General features: G+C 38.1%; 1 protein-coding gene across 1 annotated transcript in view; it reads right to left on the reverse strand.

Moving 5' to 3' along the window:
* DIAPH2 (diaphanous related formin 2) overlaps positions 1-27,247 on the reverse strand; it is a 170,964-nt gene that overhangs the window by 35,090 nt on the left and 108,627 nt on the right. Inside the window, exons 26-27 of the mRNA XM_063423750.1 lie at positions 26,508-26,643; positions 17,288-17,383 (exon numbers count right to left, since the gene is read on the reverse strand). Of these exons, the coding sequence (XP_063279820.1) occupies positions 17,288-17,383; positions 26,508-26,643 (232 nt within the window). The remainder of the gene's footprint in view (positions 1-17,287; positions 17,384-26,507; positions 26,644-27,247) is intronic.

Consider the following 27,247-nt stretch of genomic DNA (forward strand, 5'->3'; position numbering starts at 1 on the left):
TTCAAAGAAAGAATGGCACATGGGTTATCTCACTTTTAGATGTTTAATGGCTTAGGAAACTTGGAGCTTCTGCTTTCAATATACTAAAAAGGAATTTTAAAAGTCCTAATATATAAGAAAATTTGATATATTCTCCTAATAAATGAGTATGTTTTTACAGACTCTTTTCTAAGTGTAGAATATATTCTGTGCTTACACCAAATATTATCTCATCAAGGCAGGATAGGTCCTTTCAAACCCTGAAAATCAGAGAGAAGTATTCATGTATGACCTGGAACAGCACACTCCCAACCTCCTACTCCTTTATCCAGCCATGCTTTTTCAGTCTTTACTGGTACATTTCAGTTCTGCTTTGCCCTGGATAAAAGACTCAGGGCTATGAATACAAAGAGTTCAGCAAGTTGAGGGACCACACTGGTTTTTCAAGTAAATAAGCATCACTCAAAAGACAAACCAGTTCTGATTACAATTTTGTGTTTCAATGGCTCATGCCTTATCTGGGTTTGTTTGGGTCTCTAAATCGATGAAAGGGTGCTGGCAGTTGTGATTAAGAGGTCAAGCATGGAATACAAAAGTTTTTTAATCTACTTTTTCCCTCAACTAGCACTTAGTGTCCTGAGTTATTCATACCAGCAGGAGGCTGTGGGTGAACACTGCCCCATGCCCAGAAATACAGAGAAAAGCTTCATCATCACCTATGCTTGAAGTAAATAAACCCAACGGGAGTTCACATAATCCAAGCAGATATATTACCTTTCAAATCCAATAATTGCATTTGTTCATGTCTTCCAAACTATCAATTCCTCTTTGGAAAGCTCGAAAAAATTAAACATTGTTTTTTGGGCAGTTTGGGGTTTTTTTGTGTCTGTGTTTTGAGGAAAGGGAGCCTCTTTTGTTGTTACACACAAAAAAAAAAAAGAAGCAAGAAAGGTACTCCCTTGGACAGAGTCCGTTAAAAATCAGATTATTTCCACAGCATTCTCCTATTATTCACCTGCCAGTAAAATATGTACACTCATTGTCTCCCTTTGAATGCCTATTTTTATCTGACTGAGGCTATATGGTCATTTTTGTACTTATTACTGAGTTACTAAGTTTTTTTTTTTCTTCCTTCTTCTAAAGCATGTTTTTCTGTTCTCAAAAACTGGGCCACATGCCTCTGAGGAGAAAGTAGTACATTATTTCATTCCCACCTTTTCTTCTTTTTTGGCATCTCTGAGGCCTGCTATGCCCAGAAGTGCTTCCACTCAAGCCAGACCATCAAATCAATTATCACAGCAGTCTGCTTCCTAAATATGAATGGCAATGAATGACAACAGGCAAGGCCAACTTTCAGCTTGGATTTGTCATCGGGAATGTAATTTTTTTTGTTTTGCTTTATAGATGTTTGGTAGAGTGGCAATTTGACCAAACTCTTCCCCCTGCTGTCTGCAGCTGCATTCTGTGGGTCGCCAGATGAAAAGCTTCCCCTTTGCTATGCCAAAGACAGAAAAAAAAAGAGAGGAAATAAGACATAGGGAACTATTCTCACTATCAAAGTTCTTTCTGCTTATCTTTTACTAAAATCAGTACTGTCAATGAAAAAAGAAAAAGCACAATGACAAACTGTTTCCATTCCCAGATGTTCCCAATTTCAGGATGCAATTATTTTTAGTGCTGTTGCATCATTTCACAACAGATCCACACTTCCAGAAATGTGTCAGGGTTTTGCAGTTGGAGTGAGCACAGCCTTGTGACAACACTGAAAGATTAATTACTGCATTAAAGGACTCATATACAATATAGGACAATGCAAGCAAACATAGTAAATTAGAAAAAAACAAGAAGTCTTATCCCTTACTCACAGTCATCGTTTGGAATTCATGTTTTCCCTAATGAAAAACCATTTATTCTTTTGCTAAGAAGACAATTAAAGTATACAAACACCAAACGTGATTCTAAAAAATGTATTTCTAGGGCTTTCCTTCACTGACATTACTCATTCAAAAACCTGCAAAGAATGAAACTTATATTTAAAGCCTGGCTTAATTTTTGGAGAACTGATCATATACTATGAAAGGGGATTTTAGGCAGGAACTGGGACACATACCCAAAAATTTTGGGGTGAGAACACTGCAAAGGTTACGTTTGCAGTGTACGTGCCAGTACACATAATCCCAGTGGTTATATAGGAAAGATTGTATTGCCTATTTTAGTAAAAACAATTTCAGCCAAGCAGGCAGCAATTTATTTCTTCCCTCAACAGACACACGAAAAAAGAATACAAAACCTCTTTTCTCACGTCCTTTTAAAAGACTCTGAGTTGTGAGTGAGCTTTATCCTGCCAGGAAGGGAGGGTTGATGGTTCCACCTAGTGGTACCCACACGGCCCCAGTGGGCAGCACTGGGACACAAACTGGGAATAGCTTCCCAGGCCCACAACTTCTGGTAACATCACTTCAATCCACCATAATTCTCACGTGCTCACAGGTCCATCAAATATTTAAGGGATGAGCTTTCAGGTTGTACAAGTTAGTTCAGTTATTCACTTGCTAAACGTTAATTTTCATTGCAAACCAGAATCCACAGTGCCATTTTCTCCTTAAACCATAAGGGCTTTTCCCAGGAATCCCTTCCAATTTATCCATTTGTTACAATGACATTTCTACAACGAGTTGTCAAAAAATTCTGTGTACAAGATAACATTTGTGGGTCCTTTTGTTGTTGTGTTGTTTTTTTTTTTTAAACAACTGCTCTCATCTATGGCTGAGGAGCAAGCTCCTCCTGGGTCAGACTGGTTGAGCAGTCGAGAGAGAAAAGAGTTTTGCTGCTGGGGGCTTTGATGGTCTCTCAACAAAGCTGCTTTTATCCAGTGGCCCTGCTCACCCATCAGCACAGGACCATCACCCTGTTTCACTGACTTTTATCTCCCCACTGACAGGGACAGTTTTCAGTAAATGATTGATTTAAACACACTTTTCTGGATGCCTGCAACTACAACAGAAACAACTCATCCTTTTCCTTCCAATGAAGTAAAATAACATCCAGAGATGCCACAGATTAGCTAAATAAGGTTTGGGGGTTTTGGTTCATCTGGTAAAGTGTGAATACCTCACTTGTGAAGACATTTCTGAAATTTATCTTTTGGAACTGTATAATATCCTAAAAACGCAAAATGCTTGTAGAATCTTATTTATAACAGAGCCTTATATATAACGGAGCATTTCTAAATATAGATATTTCAGAATATACAGGGCAAAAAGAGAGTTTACAGCAACCAAAACCCCAAAACACAGTAACGTGAGTAACAGCCACATCTCCAAACCATTTCCTGCTGCATGAAAGGAGGAAAGGAAGGCTGGAAACAAATGTTTCCTTTGGTGCTCCCCACTTCCCATCTGGCAGTTGTGAATTCTGCTCCACGAGATAAATAACTAGTGAAGAGTGAAGAGCTGCAGCACGTCCCCAGGCCTGACAGGCTGACTACCTGTCACATAATGTTGGGAGTAGGATTATGTCTGAAAAGGTTGACAGAGTACAGATTTATCTCCCTAAATCAAACACTCTGTGTTTAGCTAGACTCAGTGAACTTTAACTAATTAGCCCATCATTACAGTAAATTCATATCGAGTAATTTTCAAAAGGCTAAAGCCAGAGCCCAGAGTGTTTACACTTAACCTGAAGTACTGATAGTAACAGTGAGCTACTGGGAGAGATTTCTTCTTAAAAAAATATCAAATGCAACCTTTTCATGCCAATTGCTTGAGGTGAAGCCCTTTCTAAAATAGACATTTAAAAATTAAATAAAAATATATATCTATCTAAATAGAGATGAGCTCAGCTGGTCAAAGCTGATGCTGAACCCACCAAAGCTGAGGGGTCAGTTCCTGCACGGATTCACTTAACACTTGGATTTTATGATCCCTGTAGGTCCCTTCCAACTCAGAATATTCTGTGATTTCTGTGAGTTATCTATGCACAGGAAAAAGAAGTTGAAAGTGGAAATGAAAAGGCTACACAGTCCCATATTTTTTTTCCATTGCTTCTGTATTTTATATCATGTTTTAAATAAAGGAAAAAATGCTATGGAACAGCAATTACACTTGAAGATAAGTCCATTACAAAAATATTCATATCTGTAAGAAAAATCTGGTAAAAATTCATCTAAAATCATAAGCACAGAAAGACTTTAAGAAAAAAGGATGTAATTTTGGAGTAACAAAACCATGTTTATTTTTCAGTTTGCAGCAGTGTGAATGTGTTCTTGGTGAAGTGGGTTGTGCAGAAAAAGTGTCAAGACTGCTGAGGGAGTCAGAAATCTCCTGTGCTTGGAGGCTCGGTGCTGCAACTCTGCCTTAGGCTCCTCTGTTCTGCTCTGTCTGCACTGATTTGTGGATCAGACTCTCAGAAAAGGAAATGTAACACAGGAGAGGTGGAGCTGCTCTTGGCCAGAGAAAAAGAGTTTCCAAACCTCACTTGAAACAACAAATGTGATGGGAGAATTTTTGTGCAATTTGTCCAGTTGAGGAGTTCTGAACCTGCTCCTCACTGATTAATATTTGTACAGAATGGAGGAGGGAGAATTGCAGCCTCCTGCTTTCCCCGAATTGCAGAAAAACCCAAATCCTTTCCAAACTATGGAAGAGCTTCTCCCACAACACAGACCAGCTACAGCTGTAGGCTGTGCCTGGCACTGAGGCTCACCCAGCTCAGAGTACCGAGATTCACACGTGTTCCTCCTCTCCAGGTGATGCTGCACTCACCTGACAACTTTTCCCGGGCTCTCAAGTACCCAGTGCTGCTGTTCCTGTTTCCTGTCACTCCAGGTCACATCAGTGCACCACCCACATCAGTAAAACAGACTGCTTGAGCCCCTTTTCAGCAAGAGAAACCAGAGCCCTCTCTGCATTTCAATTCCTGATACTATCTGTACAAAACACCAGCTGTTAATTTCATTTCTAGATAAAAGATTGTTATTTTTTTAAAACAGAACTTCTGTTCACATCCAGTCCCTATTTGCCATTGCTTTAGCAATTAAATAATTGAGTTTGCTTCTAAACATTCCTACAAGTGTTTCTTGTTTCCATATGAAATACAACCTGTTAATAGCTGGAACTACAATTTGGGGTTTTCTTGTATTCAGAGGCTTCTATTGAGACTCAACCGCCTTTTGTTCATTTACAAGAAAAGATTTTTAGGAAGGAATAAATCTTCATATTTTGTAAATGGAATAGTGGGCCATTAAATACCTCTCTGGAGAAGATCCCAGCTTCTATCTGGGTTCACAGCACTTTTTAGAACATCAGTGAAGTCAAACAGGAACCTGGTAATGTGTGTAAATTTAACAGATCTGTCTAAAAGTATTGTACAGTTATTGTCTGAGGAAGTCTAATTAAAAATTCCTAATTCCTTTTTGAAATTCATTCTACTATAGTCCTCCTTAATCCTTGGAAGTAAAAAAAAAAAAAATTAAAAACATTTTAAGAGCTCCTGTTTTCATTTACAACAAGCTGTGCCCTATTCAAATTCTACAGTCTTAAACCTTACAGAAGTTATTTTATGCTAGAAAACACATACTGCTCAAACAATATTTTTAAATCTACTCTAACCTCTATCACTAAAAGGTTCCTTTATAAGTTAATTTTTAAAAAGTCCTCAGCAATCTGAAGTTGCAGCCAGTGTTTAAAGATGACAATGTGCAATTAAAATCCACAGATTCTCTTACACTTCTATACATGTAATTCTCAGAGTAACACTGCCTTATTATCAATATTTTGCAGGAACTTTTCTTTCAGATTGGTGTTTCAGTGATCCTTAAAGAATCCTCTTGCATCATTTCTGTGATATTTTGATCTTGTGGAAGGCTTAGGATGATTTCTCCGTTTTTCCACCATCCATGAGCCTTTTTGAAACAAAGACATGAATATACAAGCATGAACTTGCTTTCCTTGTTCTTCAATACACGTGAACTGCAAAGAAACTGTAGGGCACGGGAGATGTGCTTCGGAAAAATTACCAGACACATCAAGATTTGAACTATTTTTGTCCTTTTCTAACTCCTCTTGAGTTTGCTACCAACTCCAGTCATGACTGCTAAGGCCAGAGGACACTTCCAGCAGCTGAAGACCCTAAAGAAAGATTATAGGTGGGTTTGTTGTGTTGCTTTGGTTTTGAGCTAGTTTCAAAATGATTTCTTTTTAAAATAAAATTTCTCCCTAGTTATAGAGACTTTAAACAGTTTAAACCTTTGCTTCCCTAAAAATGTCAACAGGTTTTTCTAAGTCAGGGATTCTAGCCACACACAAGAATTGAAAATTGTCTGGAAGATGTTTCTACTGACATCTGGAGGGCAAACTGTGCTTCAAAATTAGCACTGGACAGCAAGCAAGGGAAGAACTGCCTCAGCACAGAAACTGTGATGTTCTAAGTGGTTTCCAAAAGAACAGTTGCTTGAGAAACACAAGGTTCTTTCTGTTTTATTACTCATCTCCCCTGCCCTATAATAATTTGTTTAATGTTAAGCCTTACTTTTATTTATGACAGCTTATTGGATTCATCCCTCAAAGCAAATAACAGGGCAGGTGTGAAGGCAAAGCATGTCTGAAAGCATCCCAGGAAATTGCAGAGCTGGAGAACAAAACTTCCCAAGGATGGCAAGCAATGAGCTGTGTCTAGAAAACCATTAGCAATAATTCAAAAACAATCTTGATAGCATGTGAAGCTTCAGTGCCAAAGAGTTGTGCAGACCATTTCAGAGAGTCCTCTGAACATTAAATGTTCCTGGGAAATGCAAAAACCCACAGCCTTTCTGCCCTTCTGGATGACTAACAAAAACCCCAAGAGACCATGGTGTACTGAAGCCTTTCAGGATATTTTTCCCTCAAATCTATACAGGTGTGCATTGTGAGGATGATTTTTTTCATTTTAAAGGGAACATGTTTCTAAAATAACATAACAGGAAAAAAAAGCCATTATTGCCAGTATTCTCTAAGGAGTGGGAGAGATAATTCAGCTTGGAGGGCCCCAGCATTTTCTGTTCTGTGATCAGGTTCCATTGTCAGCTTACCTGGCTGAGAGCTCTGTAAGAATTATGTCCAAAACACAATGGGATGGAGGACCCAAAAGGTCCTTATGACTTCATGGAGCAGAATTTGAGTCTGAGAACAACAGCAAATTCCATCATTACTGGGGGCTGATTAAAATCCAGCAAGATGTTGAATCAACAATCTGGAAATTATTCATTTCCTTACAAAAACAACCAAAGCGAGAGAAACCACCCAAAAAACTACCAAAAACCCCACCTATATCTGATAATTCTCTCCTGAAAAAATACTTTATCATTCCTGTCAGACATAAAGATGACTGGCAATTTCTTTACTTGTAAAATCTGTTCACTACAAGATGGTTTAGACAAAAGCTTATTTTATTTTTAAATCTACTTTACCAGAGTGTAAACCTAAAAGGGAGATTTACCAGAACTTTCTTTTTTCCTTCTGACGGTTAATCACTCAGAAGGAAGCTGGAATGATGTTTATGGAATCTTCTGAATATTTACCTTCTGTTGAAATAATAGAAAAACTATTACTAAGGAATGCACGTTTCAAGAAAAGATATCTCTTCACTGAAGACAATCATGATTTTGTTTTAAAGAAGCTCATCATCTAAGTGAACAGATACGAATCAATTTCTGAGTTGTCCTTAAACTTAAACGTGTTGCTAAAGAATTAGGAAGTTCTGTAGCACCGAGGAGGGGGAATTTAGGGAGAGATGGATGAACCTGTATAAAGCAGCTTTAGCAGTTTGCTGGAATTGCATTTGTGCTAAAGCCCTTCTTGGTTGGACAGGAGGGGAAAGGATGGAACAGTCAAAGACCAGACAAGGCAGTGGAACACAAAGCCTGTTTCAGAGGAATTGCACCTCAGGCTGGGGAGGTGCTGTCCAAGGTCTGCAGAACTCTGTAGAATTCCATGTAGACTGAACTGGAGGATGAAATTGTATCATGGGAGGGAGAAGCAGAAAAGCCTTAAGCCCTTGCTTGAATGCCTGTGGTCAGGCACTGCAGCTCAGCCCCTGCAGGGCTGGCTTTGTCCTCTGAGTCACCAAATTTTGCAAACACCTCAGCATTTAAATACCCACTGAGACCTTTCTCTCTTGTCATGTGGGTCCTTTTGGGTCCTCCATCCCATTGTGTTTGGACATAATTCTTACAGAGCTCTCAGCCAGATAAGCTGACAATGGAACCTGATCACAGAACAGAAAATGCTGGGGCCCTCCAAGCTGAATTATCTCTCCCTCTCCTTAGGGAATACTGGCAATAATGGCTTTTTTTCCCATTATGTTATTTTAGAAACGTGTTCCCTTTAAAATGAAAAAAAAAAATCATCCTCACAATGACTGAACATTTTCCCTATTTCAATGTGGTATGTCTATTTTAATTTGTAATTTAAATTTGCAGGGAAAAATGCAGAAAGGCTGACATTCCACTCTAGTAATATATTCATGGAATTACAGACACATAGACAGTGTTGTAAAATTTTATATACTCGCCTTATAATTATTTAAATAGAATCTTCTTCACCAATAGAAGGAATACCCAATGCAAGAAAAAATGGAAGAAAAAAAATGCAGAAATCACAGAGAAAATGAGAAGGGAATGCAATGCAGATCTAAGGAAGAACTCTATTATTTTTGTTATTTTTAGACTTCCATCTGGAAGGCACTGTACAGTGTGTATATAGATTTTAAATAACAATATTATGACATTATGTACTTTCACGAGAGGGTAAAGGAGATGAGCTAATGCACACACTAATAGATGTATTAGTGATAATGTTCTTACAAAATCTTATATCAAAGCCTATTATATCACTTTTTCCTCCAAAAGAGAAATCAGGTGTGTAACATGCAGAGATCTTCTAATGAGACACAAATCATCTCAAAGATTCACTTCTGCAGTGTGTTTTGAGGATGGCTAAATAAAACCAGCTCTTTTAAGGCTGGTGTCTGGTTTTCACAGAATAAAGGCAAATCTAGGATTTGAATCTAGTTCCTCAAAATACAAGACTATCAGCATTATTATTAATCTACATCATCAGTATCTTACATCTGGTTTTAGTCACCATTAAAAATAACTTCGCCCTAATTGCAGAACCCTTTAGATTATAATAGCATTGAAACTGAAACAACCTATCAGTGCAAATGTCCTACAATTAGCCAGCATGGACAGTGTTCAGGAAGTGAAAGCAATTCTGGAACTACGTACATTACAAATGTACCAGCTCAGCTGCATTATGTTGAGGGAATAATGTGCAATAATTAGATGAACCACCTGTGCTGCAATTTCAGGAATGCAACAGAGATACCAACAGGAAACTGGGTTTGAAATGGTGATTGACCAGGTCTCAACATGGCTCCTGAAATTCCAACTTGCCTGCAGCACAACACTAAATACACCCTGACTAAGTGCCTTGTCAGGCAAAGTCAGGCCTGCAGTCTTTTAAACCCAATACATGGTGAATAAATGGCCAGAGATGCTTTGTAGAAAGATGCTAAAAAAATCACAGTATAAAATCGGCAAACAACCTGCCAATATACAAACCAGCTCCCTACAATGATCTCCTCCCAAATTCCTAGAGGAATCAAATTGAGGACGAGGTGATACTACAAAATCTATACCACAAAACTTTTCCACTTGTAATAAACTACAAAGATCAAACCCTGGTTTTGGGTAGCACACCTCTGATGAGCACCATAATAACAGAAGTTTAAGCACAGAATGCAGGTTGCATTGTCCATTCCACACGTGGTGTCCTCCTCTGCAGAGCTTCTCCAAAAGCACTGCTGGCCTTGCCCTGTCCCTTTGCCACTGCACACCTGTGTTAGATCTTTAACTTGTCCTCTTACAGATCATTAAACTAAAAACATCAGGAAAATAAAATTACTTGAGGCAACTGTAATGCTGGCCTCTTACAGAATGACATAACTAAGATGTTATCAGCAGTCTGGAACTGCTGGAGCATTGTTATCTTGGGTGTGCTGAACAGAGAATCTAATTTTCTCCTGCTAATGCAACAAAAAAATGAGAAGTTTCATGGTTTGCTCTGTTACGTCATAACCCATAGGGTAAATATTGTCTTTTCAGGAAGGAAACTAATTGAGTTCTTACAGTTCAGATGACAGCCACAATTAAGAACTCTGGGCCAGTGGCTCCATGCTGAGGTTGGGGGACTCAATTCTACACCGTGTGCCCAGAACAGGATGGAACAGAAACCCTCACTATCTACAAAATAACCATTTGGACCTAATGTCACTTCAATTAATCCCCTCCCAAGTCATGCACTGCAACAGTGATTTTCATCTCTTTCCTTTCCATTCATTATGTATATATATTAAAATATTAAAAGCCAATGTGCTTTACCTCAGTAAACAGTACTGCGGGGGAAAATTTTTCAAATAGAAGTGTTTCACAATAATTGCATGATAACAGTGTCAGCACTGACAAAGAAAATTCAAATGGCCAAATGCAAATTAAGTTAGCCTTGCATATCGTTCATTACTACTCATGTAGTTGGTAAATGAATGCGTGAATATCCTTTTTCTGCATGTTAAAAGAAGTTCCTCTAACTTCAGCTACTGCATAAAGATGCAGCCAAAACTAAGCTATCAATCTCGAAATGGAGGCCTTCCCATCTAGCAGGACATAGCTCATTAAAACAGAAGAGTTTTCAGATTCAGTGTGAATTAAGAAATAAATAAATTCAGAATGGTGAGTGACTTTCAGCTTGAATAAAATCTTCCTGCGTGACCTCAGCAGTCTCCTGCTGGATCACTCTTTTTGATAGGCTGCTTACTGTGAAGAATTCCCTGGTTCTTTGTTTTATTTCTAAAAATCTATTTCACAACACAAGACATTCAAAGTGGCTTCTGAATTTGTAAGGGCTTTTAGGAGGTTCAGAGGTAACTGTGCAAAATTAGCTCTAAGAGAAAGAAGCTCCATAACAAATACTGTGTGTGACTCTAGAACTGTTCTGGGCCCCTGTAGAGTCCTCTGATCACACAGACCAAAACAACTTTAAAGAAATAAATACAAATAAACACAAATATGTATGAAAATTTAAAATTAAATATGACTCGATTTCAAGGTCTCGAGCAACTGGCGCAGTTCTGCACCTGTCTGGCACAAGCTCAGATGTTCTGTGGTACAACCTGCAAATGCCATGAGGCTGCAGAAAAATCCTCAGTGGAACTCCCATTATCATTTGTGGACAGTGGGTTTTTACTTCAAAAGCCATAAAATTTTAGAATTTCCTATTTTTGGATCTTAGGGCAATTCAATGACTAAAATAACAGCGTGCTGGTTTTTAAAAATGCTGAAACTTGAAAAATATTCTGGAACTTTACAGGGAAAACTTTCCCTGTAAAGCACTGAAATGCACTCTGAAGCACACTAATAAAACAAGGGGTACAGAACTCTCTTTAGCCTGTAAGTAATTAAAAGCTTTAGATAAAAAACAACCTCAGACATAATTAGTTACAATTACATAGCACAACAACTTTCTGAAGGACATTTAGCAGAAGATGCACATGGCTTTGCCATTTGATGGCGCATTTTCTTTTGTTCAGGTAACATTCTTGTATTGGGAAATAAGAATACATTAAATGGCAAATAACAACTTAGGTTTAGAGAAAGCAGCAGCAATAGATACAGAGTCCGGAGCTCACAATCCCATTGCTCTGTGTCTGTTGAGTTCACCAAACATTTATAAACACTTGACATGCTCTAGGCCAACATGTGAACAATCTCCTGCATACCAAGATCAGCAAATCAATTTTAAAGACAACAAATCAATCTCCAGCACTTGCTTCAGAGAAGTGTAACAGACCAAAAGAGGTAAAAGCAATTATGCAAATATCTTTCTGTCTGTCCAGTCTGTGGTCCTGAGGTGTTTCTAGAGCCTCCTCCCTCCTTGCCTGCTCAAAGGAATGAGGTGTTCATCTAAAAACCTGGAGAATTCTGAGCAAGGTGGAGGCCAAAGCCTCTTTAGTGCGTTTTTGTCCCCTTCTCCTCCATCCCGCTTGTAAGGAAAACTCCTCTGAAAACTCATAAAATTCAGGTTTGGGCTGCAAGGGACCCTAAAAATCATCTATTTCCAACCTCCTGTCATGGGCAGACACCTACCTCTGGTCAAGTAAAATCTCCACATATTAAAGCCGTTTCTTTCATGCCAGGCTATCAGGAAAATGTATTATCTACCTATTCCTTTAATTACAAAAGCCATAAGACAAAATGCAGACACAGTAAAAATAGATTATACCACAAATACCTATTTTTAAACAGCTTTGGGACTGTTTATGGAGCTCTTAGGACTCAGGTAATTTGCTGAGATATGATTTGAATGGTACCCATATTTATATTTAGAAGTAAAAGCAAACTTAAATCTACAATAACGCCATGATAGCAAAATGAGTAAATTTATTACTGGAGATCTTGTTTAGCTCTTGCTATTACAGATGTGGTAATTTTGCAGCACTTGGATCATCTGTGGGTCTCCTTAGTCCACGAGACCTGACTGTAAGCAAAAATCCTTCATTACACAACTGAATAGCAAACATGCTTTTAAATACTCAGCTCCTAAAAGTCAAAATGTTTGAAAAGATGAAGAGGTTTAGAAAACAAACTGATTTTTAAACTGGAGACTGAATTTTATAGTCCATTATGGACATTTCCAACTTCATAACAGGTATTTAATGTTGAGGATCTGTTCCTCTAAAAGACATTTTACTGAGCACAAATTCAGTGCACCTCCCACCTTGTTGCATTTTAACATTTATGATACTCTCACCAATTCAAAGATGCAAGCATATCAAAACCCACTTTATTTAGACAATTGTCACATCCAGAATGACTGACAATGCTTTCAGGAAGGCAAATCTGCCTTGACCGAAGGTTTTTATTTAAACTGGTTCAGGTAAATGAGGATTGTGCACCCAGAAACCCAACTCACCCTCCAGATTTTATTTAGTATAATCAGGACAAACAGTAAATTAGTCTAGCAAGGTAGACAAGCAAGAGTGAGTCTTTAAAAGCACAGCTGTATCTCCAAGCAGAAGACAGAAATATTCCTAAAGTGATAAGCTTTTATTAGAATTCTGATGCAGTCTAAAATATCCACCTACTTAAACAAACTCATATTTTAAATTAAAACATCTAAATCATATGAAAATTATCAAAAATCATTAAAAGCTAGGAGCACTCCATTACCACAACTCCTTTTTCTCTAGCAAAAGTTAAACAAGGAGTGGAAGCTCTTCAGATGGCTCCCACCAAAGACACAAATCAGATGCTGAGACTGAACCAGGGAGGTTCGTTGACTCCCTTGCACTCTCAAGGTGTACTCTTAGTATGGAAATAATGACAGAGCAGCAACTGATTTGACTTCAATGCAGGAACTAAAAACTAATCCAAAAAGTGTGCTAAGAAAGCACAGGAAATCCTCAAGGAATTCACTGAGATCTAAAGCAGAACCTTCATCCATGTCCCTTGCAGCACTGCATTCCCAGCAATAAGAGCCCACAGAAACAATGGCCCAGAGCACCAGGGAGGTTGCCAGAGTTTGCATATATGGCAGAGGGCACTGGTTATTACCATTTCTTAAAGAAATTAAATTCCATGGCAAAAAACACTTAGAAACTTAACAGAAAGAACCTTATTAGAATAGTTAGCTCTGTGCAGAAATTTGCTTAAGCTAATTTAGAGAAAGAATTATTCCTGAATTGGTCGTCTTTTAATAATTTCACACCCCAGGGCCAGGAAAAAGGGCAGGGATTATTGTGCAGCAGTAGTCCTGGACTCAGATTTTAACAGCACCCTGTGATAAATGCCACCCAACACTGTTCTTTATTATACCAATATTGGCAAACTTGCAAAATGCAAGTGTATCTTTGGAAGAGGAACCAACATTTCTAGAAACTGACTTCTAATTATTATTTTATAGGCTCTGTAAGCAAAACAACCCACTGAAAGGACAATCTCTCTCCCTAAAATCCAATGGCTAGAAACAATAAAGGTGGAATAATGAGCTCAGGAGAGAGAAACCAGACAATGCTTTTGCACATTGAGAGGTCTACAGAAGAAAGAACACATAAAAATAGAACGAAATGTAAAACTAGAGGAGGGAGGCAGGAATTTATTATTATTACTTCCATGACCTGATAACAAAACCATTTTTACTGGAAAAGTCTGGGGTTGTAATGCGACCCATTAAAACATGGCCTTTCATTTTTAGGCTTAGCAAACAAACATAATGCACTTAAACATATCTGAAATGGGTTTTATTTTTCTGAACCTGTCTGGACATGTCACTATTTGATTTCTGCCCAGCAGGAGTACTGCAATGTTGAGCAGTCACCTTGTGTTCTAAAGGAACAGAGCACCACTCCCCTCTCTTCTCCACCTCTTCTCCAGTCTGAATCTGACCAGAAATATTTTAAAGACATAACCATGTAAGCACAAATAGTTTACAAGGTATAGCAGCAACCCCTGTAAAAAAAGGAAATTGAAGAGGTGGAATGACACTTTTTTGGGCTGGTAAGCCTGTAGTAATTGGAGCATTGGAGCTCTATTATCCAAATTAATTAATCGCTCCCAACACACTCACTTAAAGCCAGCAGGGAACACCTTTTTTTTTTTTTTGCAGAGTTGCAGGGTTTGAGCAAAACTGATCAAAAATGCCACTAGTAGTGACACTACAGTTTGTTCCTTTTGAGTTAAATTTCCTTTCCAGTGTAACCACTGGAAGAGAACACAACAAAAGCTAAATTTCCACGATCTTCTGGTTGCAGCCAATGTGAGGGTGTGAAAACTCTCTGGTTTTAATTTTCACCATGAGAAGATGCAAATAGAGTACGCAAGGAAAAAGATCTAGAGCATATACACAAAAAATGTACAGAAGTGAACTTAGTGTACTGCTGAATGATTTGAGGGGCATTTTCTTTGTGGGGTTTCTAGGGGTTTGGAGGTGGGGTATTTGCCTTTCTGTAGGGGCCACCTGTTACCAAGTAATTAGCAAAAGTACAAAAAGTAAGCAAACAGAAGTTTTTTCTCCTTGCTAAATGACAACCACAAGAGGCACAGAAAAATGAGATCTGCATCCAAATAGAAAACAATACATTTTCCTCTCAAACCATAATGTGTAACCAAGACAAGTCCAAACCCAAAACTTTGCTGAACCAGTCTAACTTTGGAAATGACAGCACTTTTTTTTTTTCCATGAGTGTCCCAAACCCAAGCTGATTCCAGAGGAGTTCAGCTGTAATAATGTACAGCAAACTTCTGCACTGTGCATAGACAGAATTATTCCATTTGCTGTACAATTGCCAATCACAACCACAATACCCAACAAGTCCAGAAATCCCCCAATCTCTTCTTTCATGCCTTTTATTCCCTTTTCCCCCCTTCCACTGAACGACAGGGAGGCATAGAGTTAATTGTTTATTCTAATCTCACTGGCTGGAAGTCTGCAGGACAGAGTGGCACCAAAGAGGGAACCTGTCATTGTTACTTCTGTTTTGGAAGGAGAGATGTGGAAGTTTGTAAATGTGGTGCCAGGTTTTTCATGCTGTAGTTCACTGCTCAGAAATGTCACAGCCACATTTTCAGGCACCTTGCGGTGTGTAGATAAGTTACTAACTAGGTGTCACGTATGTTTCTAAACCATATGAGAAAATTTACACGGAAGTTTAAATGAGATATTTGACTGGGATTAACATTTTTTGCCTCCTATTCTCAATTTTTAGCTATGTCTGAAAATTTTACCTGATGGCCGCCTTCTTTTATAGAGCACTTACAGTTGGCCAGAGTTTGGAAGTGGAAGAACCAGTCCTTTTCTCACAGTGAGTTCTCCAAAGTTAATCAGCTCCTTAAATTTAAAAGCCAGGCCCCACTGGAATATCACCTGACTCAGTGAAATTCCAAACACAGAAGTCAAAGTAACTACATAAACCAGAAGATCAGTCAAAGGGATTTTTAATTAGCTCTGTCCTCTAGTTTTGCTGAGGAGTCCCTGGTTTTGACCCAGGTTCAGTGATCTTCTCAGTTTTCTCAGCTGCAGCAGATTTTGTGCAATCTCCTCTGGTCCTTGGGAAGCTTTGCTTTGTCACACTTGGTGACAAATGTCTCCTCAAGTCACTATACAGATAAAGCATCTCTCAAAATGATATTTCTCAAGATAAGGAACAAACCAAGTTTTGATCGAGGAATTCTTTCATGTCTGATCTGAGAGCAGAAACAAGCCCTGAATTAAGAATGATACTGGAACTGTAGCAGAATTGACTTCACAGAATGAACAAATCAAGGCACTTATTTTTATTTTTTTATAAGATCATGCATTTGGCAAATTCAAAATAATTATGCACTACCTTTGCTATTAAAGAGAGTAATAGAATTTGCCTTTACTCTTCTGTTTGTCTAAAAAGTCACCATCCAATATGAACCTAACCCCAGCTCACTCAGGATCAGGTGGATAAACATGGCTTATTTATGACTCTCTTTTGCCAAACATATCCAAACCAAGCTTTTATGCAAAATAACTTGAACTGTAGATTTTTAAGACTGCATTTTTTACTGTAAGACAAGTCTCAAATGAAAAATTGCAAAACACAGTTACCATGAGCTTTGATGAAAAATAAAAGCAGAGTAAATGCATTTCACAAACTGTGTGCCATTTGAATATCACAAGCAGAGAAGTGAATGAAGGAAATGCTGCCACTGATTAACTTCTCAAATTTTCTCAAAACCAGCTTTGTAGGAAGAATAAATTACTCAATAAACTGGACAAAGTTCAGTCAAATACTTTTGTCTTCATCAGGAAAACAAAGCTATTTTAATTTATTTTAACTTTTAAGATTCCAAATACTGCAAATTCCTATCAAAGCAGAACGCACCCTAGAGCAGTGCTTGGAAAGGATGATCAACTGAGCACTCAAAGTCTTATTTGTTAAGAAGCTAATAGTCCTCATGGCACCACGTACAAAAAATTCATTATACTTTAAATTGTAAGAATTAAGCACACCTAGTGCATGGATGTTTAAAAATCATTTCAAACACAACAGGAGCCCTTAGAGCACACAGTAACCTGGAGACAGAGCTGCAGGTTAAAAATCCGTGGTCTCACAGACTGTGCTGGGCTTTCACAGGAGCTCAATCCCCAACAGCAGCCCAATGGTTTCCAGTGAAAACTGCTGGCAAATCTTTGCCAAACAGCTTCTGCCTGCTTGGTTCATAACCCAGATTTTGCAGAAATTCTCTTACCTTGTGCTCGCGGTGTTCGTTTCCTGCGGTCTCTGAAAGCTGCTCCTGACTGCAAGGCCTCCAGCAGACTGTCCATCACTCCTGTCTCATCACCCTCTGAGAGCAGCAGGAAAAGAAAATTAAATCAGCACAACTGAGAGCAGACTTTAGAAAGAAATAGAAGTCAAAGTGTTGTCACATTTCTATAACACTGCCAAATAAGAGACAGCAATATTTCAGTGCAAGGCTGCTGGCAGTGCAGGTAGCACTACTTGCTTTGAGGGTGATGCTCCATTAGGCAAAACTGATGCCAATCCTACTGTTCTTTCAACTTGGAGATGTTATCCTGTGCATTATTGATGACAGCTTCAGCATGCAGATAGGCAGCTGCTGCTGAGTGATGGCTGCTTTGCTGCTAGGATATCTGAAGGCTTTTCTGAAGTGGAAACAGGTCAATCTAATCAATGCATCTGATGATACTGAACAGCATAAAGTTCAATACTGCAGCACAGAGAAAATATTTTCTATGCTGCCTCCTGACTTCATGATTCACTAAATCTTTGAGAAAAATTATCTATACAATCAATAGCATGGATGGTCTTCAGGTGACATAAGGAAAGAATGAAGAGGGGATAATCATGCAGTGGAAGTCAATGGTATAACATTTCTTAACAGCTGAATTTTACTTCTGCTAAAATTTTTATTTTGCTTTTTTCATATCCAAGCTAACTTGCAGCCTTTAAATGGCTGGATTTTATGGTGCATTATGGAAATCTGGGTAGAAAAATTTCTTCTTTTTATATATTTGAGTCTTTACATTCCTTTGCATTTCAGTCTTTTAATAACAGTTGATAGCAGCATTCAGCAGCGTAAGAAATAGAGGTCAAAGAACTGCAAGGTTACAAAACTATTGATGAATGCCTCTTTCTGTTTCCGTATCTGTGTTATGACCCAAAACTAAAACATAGGTTAGAGTCAGCAGGTAGGTGGACATGTCATCCACATCTCTCAGACTCCAAACTAATATAAATTTCCCCATCTGGGAATGGCAAGATCATTACTTTATACAAAAATATTACATTGTGGTAAAAAACTTCTGAGTCACACACGGTGTAGGAGGTTAAATGCACATTCAAGCTCTCAAATGCTCAAGTTTAAAACCAGCCTATTAATGAATAAGCTGTTCTGTCCTGGTTCTGTTCTACATTCAGATTTATTAGACTCAATAAATGACCTGATGTAAGAGCACACCTAAAACAATACCTGGTTCGAATTTCTACATTCTGGTCATGAGAACAACTACTTAAAACCTTTAAATTATACATCAATCTAACTTAAACCATTCTATATACACAACACAACACATCCACAGAGTTCTCTCCCACGTAAGAGGAAAGGGAGCACAGCAAGTGCAGGAACCAGCACAGGACTGAAATACCAGTTTTATTTACATTCCATCTAAAAGCCTTAAAAAACTGAGCTCCTGCAAAACAAATAAGCAAATTAGCCTCTCTCAATTCCCACTCACATGCAAGGCCAGAATTTTCTCTAAACTATACAGCATAATTGTTTTTCTTTGTGCTTCTTATCCTACCCATGCTTATTCATTGATTTGTTGTTGGCTCTGTAATAAATTTACCTTCAAAATCAAAGGTCTGTGAATACACTTTGTCCAAATTAATACACATCAAGTTGGTCTGAAACATTTAAAGGCAGTGACTGCAGACCCAGAACTAGTTAATATCTTAGAATATTTAATGTGTAGAAAAATTACAATATTCTTCGATCTTCATTAAAAGTAAGAGTTGGCAGTTTATTAAAAAAGACAAAAATCCTTCAATACTTCATGAATGTTTATGCAGCCTTCCACTTTTTTGCTGAGCGAGCTGCTCTACCTGCTAATTACTGCAACTGCCAAAACCCAGCCTGGTTTTGGAATGCCAGAATATACAACATAAAACACATTATTAAGGAAGCTGTAGGACAGAATGATGAGATTTTTAACTCCTCAAAGTAAAATTCATGCAAGGTTTGATCTCAGCAGTGCATCTTAATCAAAGTCTTCAGGTGGTTAAGTGGGAACCGGACAAAGAACTGCATTTCCAGGGAGCCTTGATTAAAATTGATAAATAAAATTCAACAGAAATTTCAGTCTTTCCCAATCGTTCCTACTGCAGTTCCTCACACAGTACCAGCTACCTCCTCCATTTGTCTTTTTTTATGGCACCCACAGCAATTTATAGACACAAATAAGAAACAAAGACAGAAATTGCCAGAAGTTTGAAAACTGAAAACTTATTTCCAACATTTCTGTCAGCAGAAATAAAATACATAATCATTACTTCTCTTTTATAAATCTTTCATTGTACACAAGGACAGGAGTTTCATCTGGAACAAATAATTTTCTTCCTCATTGTTTCTTCTCCAAGTTGGCCCCAAGCATTTAAGAAAAACCAAATGTGTGGACACATGCAAAAAAAAAAAAAAAATTGGCAGTTTACTTAATTTACTTTGATTTGCCTTAGCAAAGAGCCAGATTCACTACAGGTATTAAAGAGGACTGTAAAGGCTAAAGGATTCTCAATCATTAATTGATGTGTTAACTATGAGCCCCATTTGTTTTAAATTAGATCTGACACTAATTCTATTGCAGCTTTTGAGATCCAGACTGTGTGGGGGTATTTTTAGGAGGCTCCAGAAATACTTGTGATCCTGCAGGTCTCAGGGTTTAGACCAGTGCTACCCAACAGATTTGGGCCACTTTTAATGATAATAATAAAAAAGATGAAAATAACTTTATTCTTCCATAGAACAACATTATTGCTCCTTGCACTGCTGGGAACACCCAACAGAAGATTTGGAATAATAAAATCAGCTGAAATAACTGAATGAGCATGTGTAACTTCACAGGCCAGCCAGGAGCCCTTCCACAGGGAATGCCCAAGAGTTCCAGTCTCGAGAGGTGACCAAAGAAACAACGAGTCAGCCTGATAGAACAGCAGGATCCTGTGTTTCCAACAGCAGTGGTGCACCAGCTTGATTACAGCGCTCACAGAAGAGAAATTACAACTGGATACACCTTTCATCTAACCAGGGGAGTGGATTCCAACATGAATTGCCCGAGGCAGCGCAATTTCTTTAGACTGAAGAAAGCAGCCACTGTAAGGATGTAACACAAGTTCCCCCTGTGCTTTGGAACCTGGGCAGTCCCAGCAGAGCAAACTCATCCTGACAGAAACCTTCCCAAGGGCTGGCACTGCTGAGAAGAGCGGCACAACATTGAGACTGCCACTGCAAATATCCTGGCAATCAAATCTGCCCATGCTGGGGTCTCTTTCTGAGCTTTAGGTGAGATCTGTCAGGCAGCAATATTGACCAAAAGGATTCTAAATCCAACTTAAGGATGGTATTTCACAAGGTGCCAGCTACTGGAATAACTTGGGACTACAGAAATTGCTCTTCACATGAAACCCCATAGCTCAGCCGAGCATGATCCACCTCCAATAAATCTGCTTTCCTCAGATCCACAGCTCTTGTTTCTGGACTGTTTTGCTCCCCTCCCTTTTTGCTGTTTGCACTGATTACTGCAGCAGTACCCACATATTTTGCTGGCACATTTTTTTTTCTAATATTTTTCACATGCATTTGCAAAACATCTTGTACTCACAAATATACTGATTGCAAACTGATCTAAGCGACTAAGAAGTCTAGATATTGCACAGCCAGTTGGGCAAAGGTTTACAGGAATTTTCCAGGAAATGTTTCATAAATCTCGGCCCTTACTGGAAAAGTCCAGTCAAATACCACATTAGGTAATACACACTGCCTCCTGCTGCTCCAAAGAGTTTTAAAATTGTGCTTCCATTCACATCTTGCACTACCCTTTTTGCTTTGAACTTTTAAGCACTTTTCAAAGTCTAATGTGTATCCTGTAGAAACTTTTAAACAAGACTTTTTATTCATAACCAGTACTAGAATTTTTAATTGCAATATATTCACTTTAAAAGGTCAGCTTTCAATGTCTTTGGGAAAGCGTGTTTTTGTGTTCTCCTCATATATTTGCATTTTATTCATTTGCTAAATTCATTTTGCATGCATAATAAATATCTCCAGGAAGCAGTCCTCCTCTGCAGTTTGCAGCAGTCTCGTGACTCTTATTTACTTTTTAATTAAAGGAGAACAAGTTAGGACAGTGTGACTGAGAAGTGAACCCCTAGCTCGTGTCAGTTTACAAAACAAGGCAAACCCTTGATTACACACCAATTAAGAATATTGTTTATGATAACCTGACCTCAAGCTTAAATAAATTAAGAGAAGTAAAAAAAAAAAAAAAAAAAAGGTGCCTTGTTGTACAGGCAGGCTATTGAAAACAATGTTTGAAATGCATATTTTTTTATTTATTTGGACAAAATGTCCCAATGGTCAAGGTCTGCTGTGGCTTCATTGAGATGCCCCTGGCATCTCTTCCTGAAAGGACCACACCTAAAATAGGTTGTAATGTGAATTTTCTGGAACAAATGGGAAGAGACTGCCTCTACGGGGGAAGGAAAAGATTGTGCAGCTCACAAAAACAAACAAAAAACCCAAACAAAAAAACTCCACAACCCTCCAAAAAACCAAAAAACCCCACCAACCCCAAAAATCCCATGTGATACCTCACTAATTACACCTGTAAATAAAGTTCTGCTGCAGTTTCAAGGTTACATTTAAGCTACAGTGCTGAGCTACTTTTAATTTCTGTGATGAGCAGATACATAAGGCAGAACAAAATCATCAGTGCTTTTATCATTAATAATTTCCTTTTAGAAGTTCCTTATAATTGAACAACTACTCAAACTCTTTAGGAAAAAAGGAGTTTTGGGAACATATTTTGAGGAAAGGGGAGTTCTTACACATTCTTGATGACTTTTTTTTAATATTGGTGATGGTTTTGACTGGGATAGATAGAGTTAATTTTCTTCACAGCAGCTGGTAAGGGGCTGTGTTTTGGAACTAGAAACAGTGTTGATAAATCAGGGGTTTTTTTTCTTATCACTGAGCAGCCCTTACACAGAGCCAAGGGTTTTTCTGCACCTCGTCCCATCACACCTGATTCCTGAACCAGCCTTATGCTAAAGCTGATCAATAAATATTTCTGAAATGCTTTTAAGCACTGTAAGTTCTATAAAATATAAGCTGTTATACAGCAATTACACTGAGATAAACAAAATTAGGGCTACTTTCAAAATTACTAACAGTACCTACTTTTTGAAACACAAATACAATTTCTCTAAGGAAAAGCTGAATTTGCTTAGAAAACTCCCCAAAGTTACTACTAGTTACCGTTCAGTAAATAGTCCCCAAGAAACCTACTTTTAAGAGAAAAGAATCCAATTGTTCTTTCTTCCCTGCAATTATCCCAATCACAGACTGGTCATTCAAACAATTTTTCCACCTGATAAACTCAATAAGAAGGTACCATATGGGCCATCGTTATTATCAAACCCAAATTTTTCCAGAGCAAAACATTTAAAGGTGAGATTCATTTTCAAGATGTAATTTCTTTCTAACTTCCTGTCCATACTCATATCTATTTGCATTTCCCTTGAGCTGTTTTTGACCCATTTAGCAGCAGTTCAGGAATTCTGACACTCACCCCATTCTCAAGGCAGCTTTAAACTCTTGCACAAGCAGATCTCAAAGTTTTTTAGGAGTTCCTGCAGAATTACTTTGAAGGGGAAAACTCAAAACCTCATCCTGGTGCACTAGATGCTCACCTTTAAGCATAATGCAAAGCTCAATCTATTTTTTTGTTCTGTGACTATCAGGTTTCAGGAGGTGTGCAGCATATTCAAACAGACCATCGACATCAATATGAAAAATAATGACTTCCCAAAGGAATTTGAACATTGGCCTCATTGACATCACCACAGCACCACAAACTAATCATCTTTAAAATGTAAATAAGACCCAAGTTTCACCACTCCAGGTACCCCATGCAGTCACCAGCCAATACAGAAATTCAAAAAGACATTTACAAAACCACATGTAACTCATAATAAGCTTCATATGGATTTCTGTTTATGCCAAAGGACGTGGAAGGAAGACAAACCAAGCAGAAAAGCACAGAATCATTACAAAACTGCAGCAAAAGCAACCTCTGGAATGATATCCTGCACCAGTGAAATGAAACACTTGAGGAAACACAGCAGAACTCCTGCTCACACTAGAACACACCAGCCTGAATTAAAAGCACATGAAATCTTATATGGGGGTACTTGGAAAGGGAAAGCAGGAATATCCATCAACTTCCAGCATAGAGCTTCACTTGCATTATCTTCATTAGGGGAGAATGTTAATATGTCTTCAAAACAATTAATTCAATCCTAATTGGGACTGAGGAAGCTCGTTCTATCTTTTATCTGAACACTGGTGGTTAAAGGTGATTTTAATTGCCACAGTAATCAGATATAATGAAGAGCAAAACTGTTTCTGATTAAATAACATTTGCATCAGAATTGCTGTTAGACACTTTGCAGCTCCCAGGAAGCTGAATTCTCCAATTCTTTTTCTCCTCTACTTCAGACATACACACAGAAGCAATGCTGCAAGAATCTTGCAGATGTTGAATCAGATAAAAGTCATGGAAGGCTTCTCCTCCAAATTCATCTACTAAGTGGAGAAAGAATAGTTCATAATTTGAAGTGTGAAACTTCAGATCTGTAGGTATGTGCATAAGGCACAAACTTTTCTGTGCCTTACCAGGAAACCTGCACTTTTCACCTAATCCTAACAATCTTGATAACGTTTTGGAATATTTATTTTTATAGAGCTTTTTTTTTGTATTTTTGCAGGCATCTTTAAATGTTTTAGAATGTTCAGCAGGTTTTTCATCAGTTTACAAGTAATGTTTATGTGGCAGCTCAGTTACACAAAGCACAAAACCACCAAACTGAGTGGTCTGACTTACTTCATCACTAGGCAATATTCAGAACAATTCTTGATTCTGGCCACAGTATGGTTTTCTACAAGTTACCTCAAGAAGCAAATTAATTTTAAGTTAACTAATTATAACTAACCTAATCTGGATTAGGTTAATAAGTGACTACTTTTTGGTGGTCACTGAAGAGTCAGAAAACAAGAAAAATACTTATTATAGAACTACACAAGAAACTGGAAAATGCAGGAACTCAACCTCTTTGACCTCAAAGGCTGCAGCACTGAGATCAAATTTGACTTGGGGAGATCCAGAGAAAAAACTGAGAAAGGGTGAGGTTAAAATGAGCCTTTGGGTGAAAATCACCTTGTCAAAGTGACAGCTTGAGAGGACATCTGCCTCTTTCCTCTAAGTCTGCTGTGTCACATTCACTTAGACAAATTTACAAACTACTTATATAAGCAGCAATGAGCACACAGAAGTGTCTGCATCAAGAAAAAAAAAGTTATTTGGCAAAAACAGTCAATTGACTATCAATGTCATGGAATCCAGTGGGGATGGAGGTTTAGCCCTCCTCCTACCACAGCAGCAGGGTTGTAATATGTGAAATGGATATTTTAAAATATTTACAAACCAGAAAAAATATTTTAGAAGTATTAAACTAACTTTGTGTCACAAGTTTACAAACATTAGTTATTTAAACAGCAGTTTGGTGCACTGGGCCATGTAATAACATTAATATATTTGCATTTTCATTAAGAGAGGACTACAATGCAAAATTAAACTTGAGTTGTATCATTTAGTAGGAAAAGATTTTCATGATGGAAAGCAAAATGCTGTCAGTGTAGTGAGGCATCTGTGCCACTGCTGAGAGGTGTTCTCTCACCTGCTTGAAAAGTGAAGGGATGCAGAAAAAGAAAGGTGTGCTCTCAGGACTGAGCTAAGGCAATTTTACAAGTTGTAAACTTGTAAAACTTGTTCAAACTGAGAGCTGTAGCCCTTAACCACAGCCCAAGTCACTGACAGTAGCATCCAAGTGAGCTTTCCATGCTTTTCAACAGCTCACAAAACATTCTGGCTTGCATTGTCTCGAGTGGTAGTTCAAATAAACTCTCTCCAGCACTCTGGCAGAGGGAGGAAGACTGGAGGGATATTTAGCTGGTTTTTACTCACAGAAAAGTGTCTGTCCATATTCCCATGGACATTTTTGGCAGGTAGCAGATATTAAAGAAACATTAATCATATGCTGAAAGAATGGGTTAGGAAAGTCTCATTAGAAACCTTCACTAGTTCAACTTCACAAAGGAAAGAAAATGTATTTACGAATCCCCTGTGTTTAAATTTTACATTTTGTAAAATACATTTTTGTTTATAGCTATACTGAAATTAGACTCATCTTTAAATGATCTGTTAACAAAGTCTGTCATCTACAAGAAAAGAATAGAATATTCCACGCAGTGTCGGTGCCAGTTCAAGCAAGACCAAAGATAACAGGATTTGTGGTACCATTGCGGCATTTTTCCCTGTTGAATGGATAACAAGGACAGGTGTTTTTATTGCTGGGTCAGAGTAGCAGATTAACACAAACTCATAGAAATTGAACAAAAAACTACAAGTAATCTCTTGGCTAAATCCAGTTTTACCTCTACTTGTCTTCTGGAGTCAGGTAAAGAATAAATCCTCTATTTTACAACCTTCTGGAAATCTGCATAGCATCAATATCAAGCCCACCCCATTCCTTCTGTTTTCTTATCTTCCTCTCTGTCAGAGAGGTCTCATGTGAAATACACTATTCTCCCAGCTGACAAGATCAACACATTGCTTTTTATCGTGCTGAAATGTCACTCTGTACTCAGGCTCCAAGCTCAAAGAGATTTTCCAGTTCCTAACAGGACTACTGGGAGAACATCCATTCTAACACAGCCCCCCAAGCCCAAAGACAAAGACATTAATTGCCACAATACCCTGATTATAGAGATGTTTACAGAATGAAATTAACAACAAAGCAAGGAAGACACTTCTTCTTGGAAGTCAATCCAAGAAAAAAAAATCAATTAAGTACTACAAATGCAAAAAAAAGTCAATAATTCACAAGAAAATGCCTTGAAAGAACAGTACACACATTAAGTGGCAGAAATGGAATGACAGGACCAGGTAGGCTGAAACAATACAGAATTTTCCATTTTGGAAGGCAAATTTTCTTTGGCTTTCAGAACTGCCATCAAGTATTTCTCATATTGATCAGAAAATAGCCTTCAGTTTATTACTCCTGACTTGTTTTTGCCTTTTTAAATGATAATCTCTCAGCTAAAAATGCTGCCTTACCTTTGTTCATATCAATCAACTGCTGCTTCTTCTTCTGTCTCTCCAGCCTCTCACGCTCAGCCTTCTCCTTGGCCAGCTTGGCTCTCTTGGTTTTCTCCTCCAATTCTCTTCTTTTGTTGTTTTCTTTTAATGCCTCCTGCATTGGAGGAAATGAGTATGAGTGTCTGAGGAAAGCCAAAATTATCTGGTTTGCACAGACACTGTGTTTACATGAAATGAGAAGAGAAAAACACAAGGGACTTGACCCATACTTAGAGCAACCTCAGAAATCTTGGAGGGAACAATAATGTACCACATTACTTGTACATACGAGCATTATTGATCAGAGCAATGAAAACTGAAATAGCTTTGCATTTATGCTGAAGGAAAAAAACAAGTTTTTTCAGCAGCAACATGTTTGTGTTTTTCGCTATTAAGACTGCAAGTCTACCTTAAACCTGTGCAATGCTCTTAGGAGGGACGAGTGGAGAGGAAGCCAGGTTTGCACTATGATGGAAAGTCAATTACGAGTAGCTGAAAGTCACGTGCTAGAATTCAAATATGATTCATCAAAAATTTTTGTTGAAATAGCCAGTCTGGATGACTAAAATAAAGAAAACACAGGAGAAGAAATGGAAAATAGTTGTATTTTTATATTATGACTAAAAGGTCTCTGAGCTAACAGGTTATACAAACCAGTAAATTAAAAATCCAAGACTCCCAAACGCTTCGAAATATAGAAAATTCATTCAAGCAAAGGC

Source organism: Prinia subflava, chromosome Z (genome assembly GCF_021018805.1).
Source record: "Prinia subflava isolate CZ2003 ecotype Zambia chromosome Z, Cam_Psub_1.2, whole genome shotgun sequence".
Classification (NCBI taxonomy): Eukaryota; Metazoa; Chordata; class Aves; order Passeriformes; family Cisticolidae; genus Prinia; species Prinia subflava.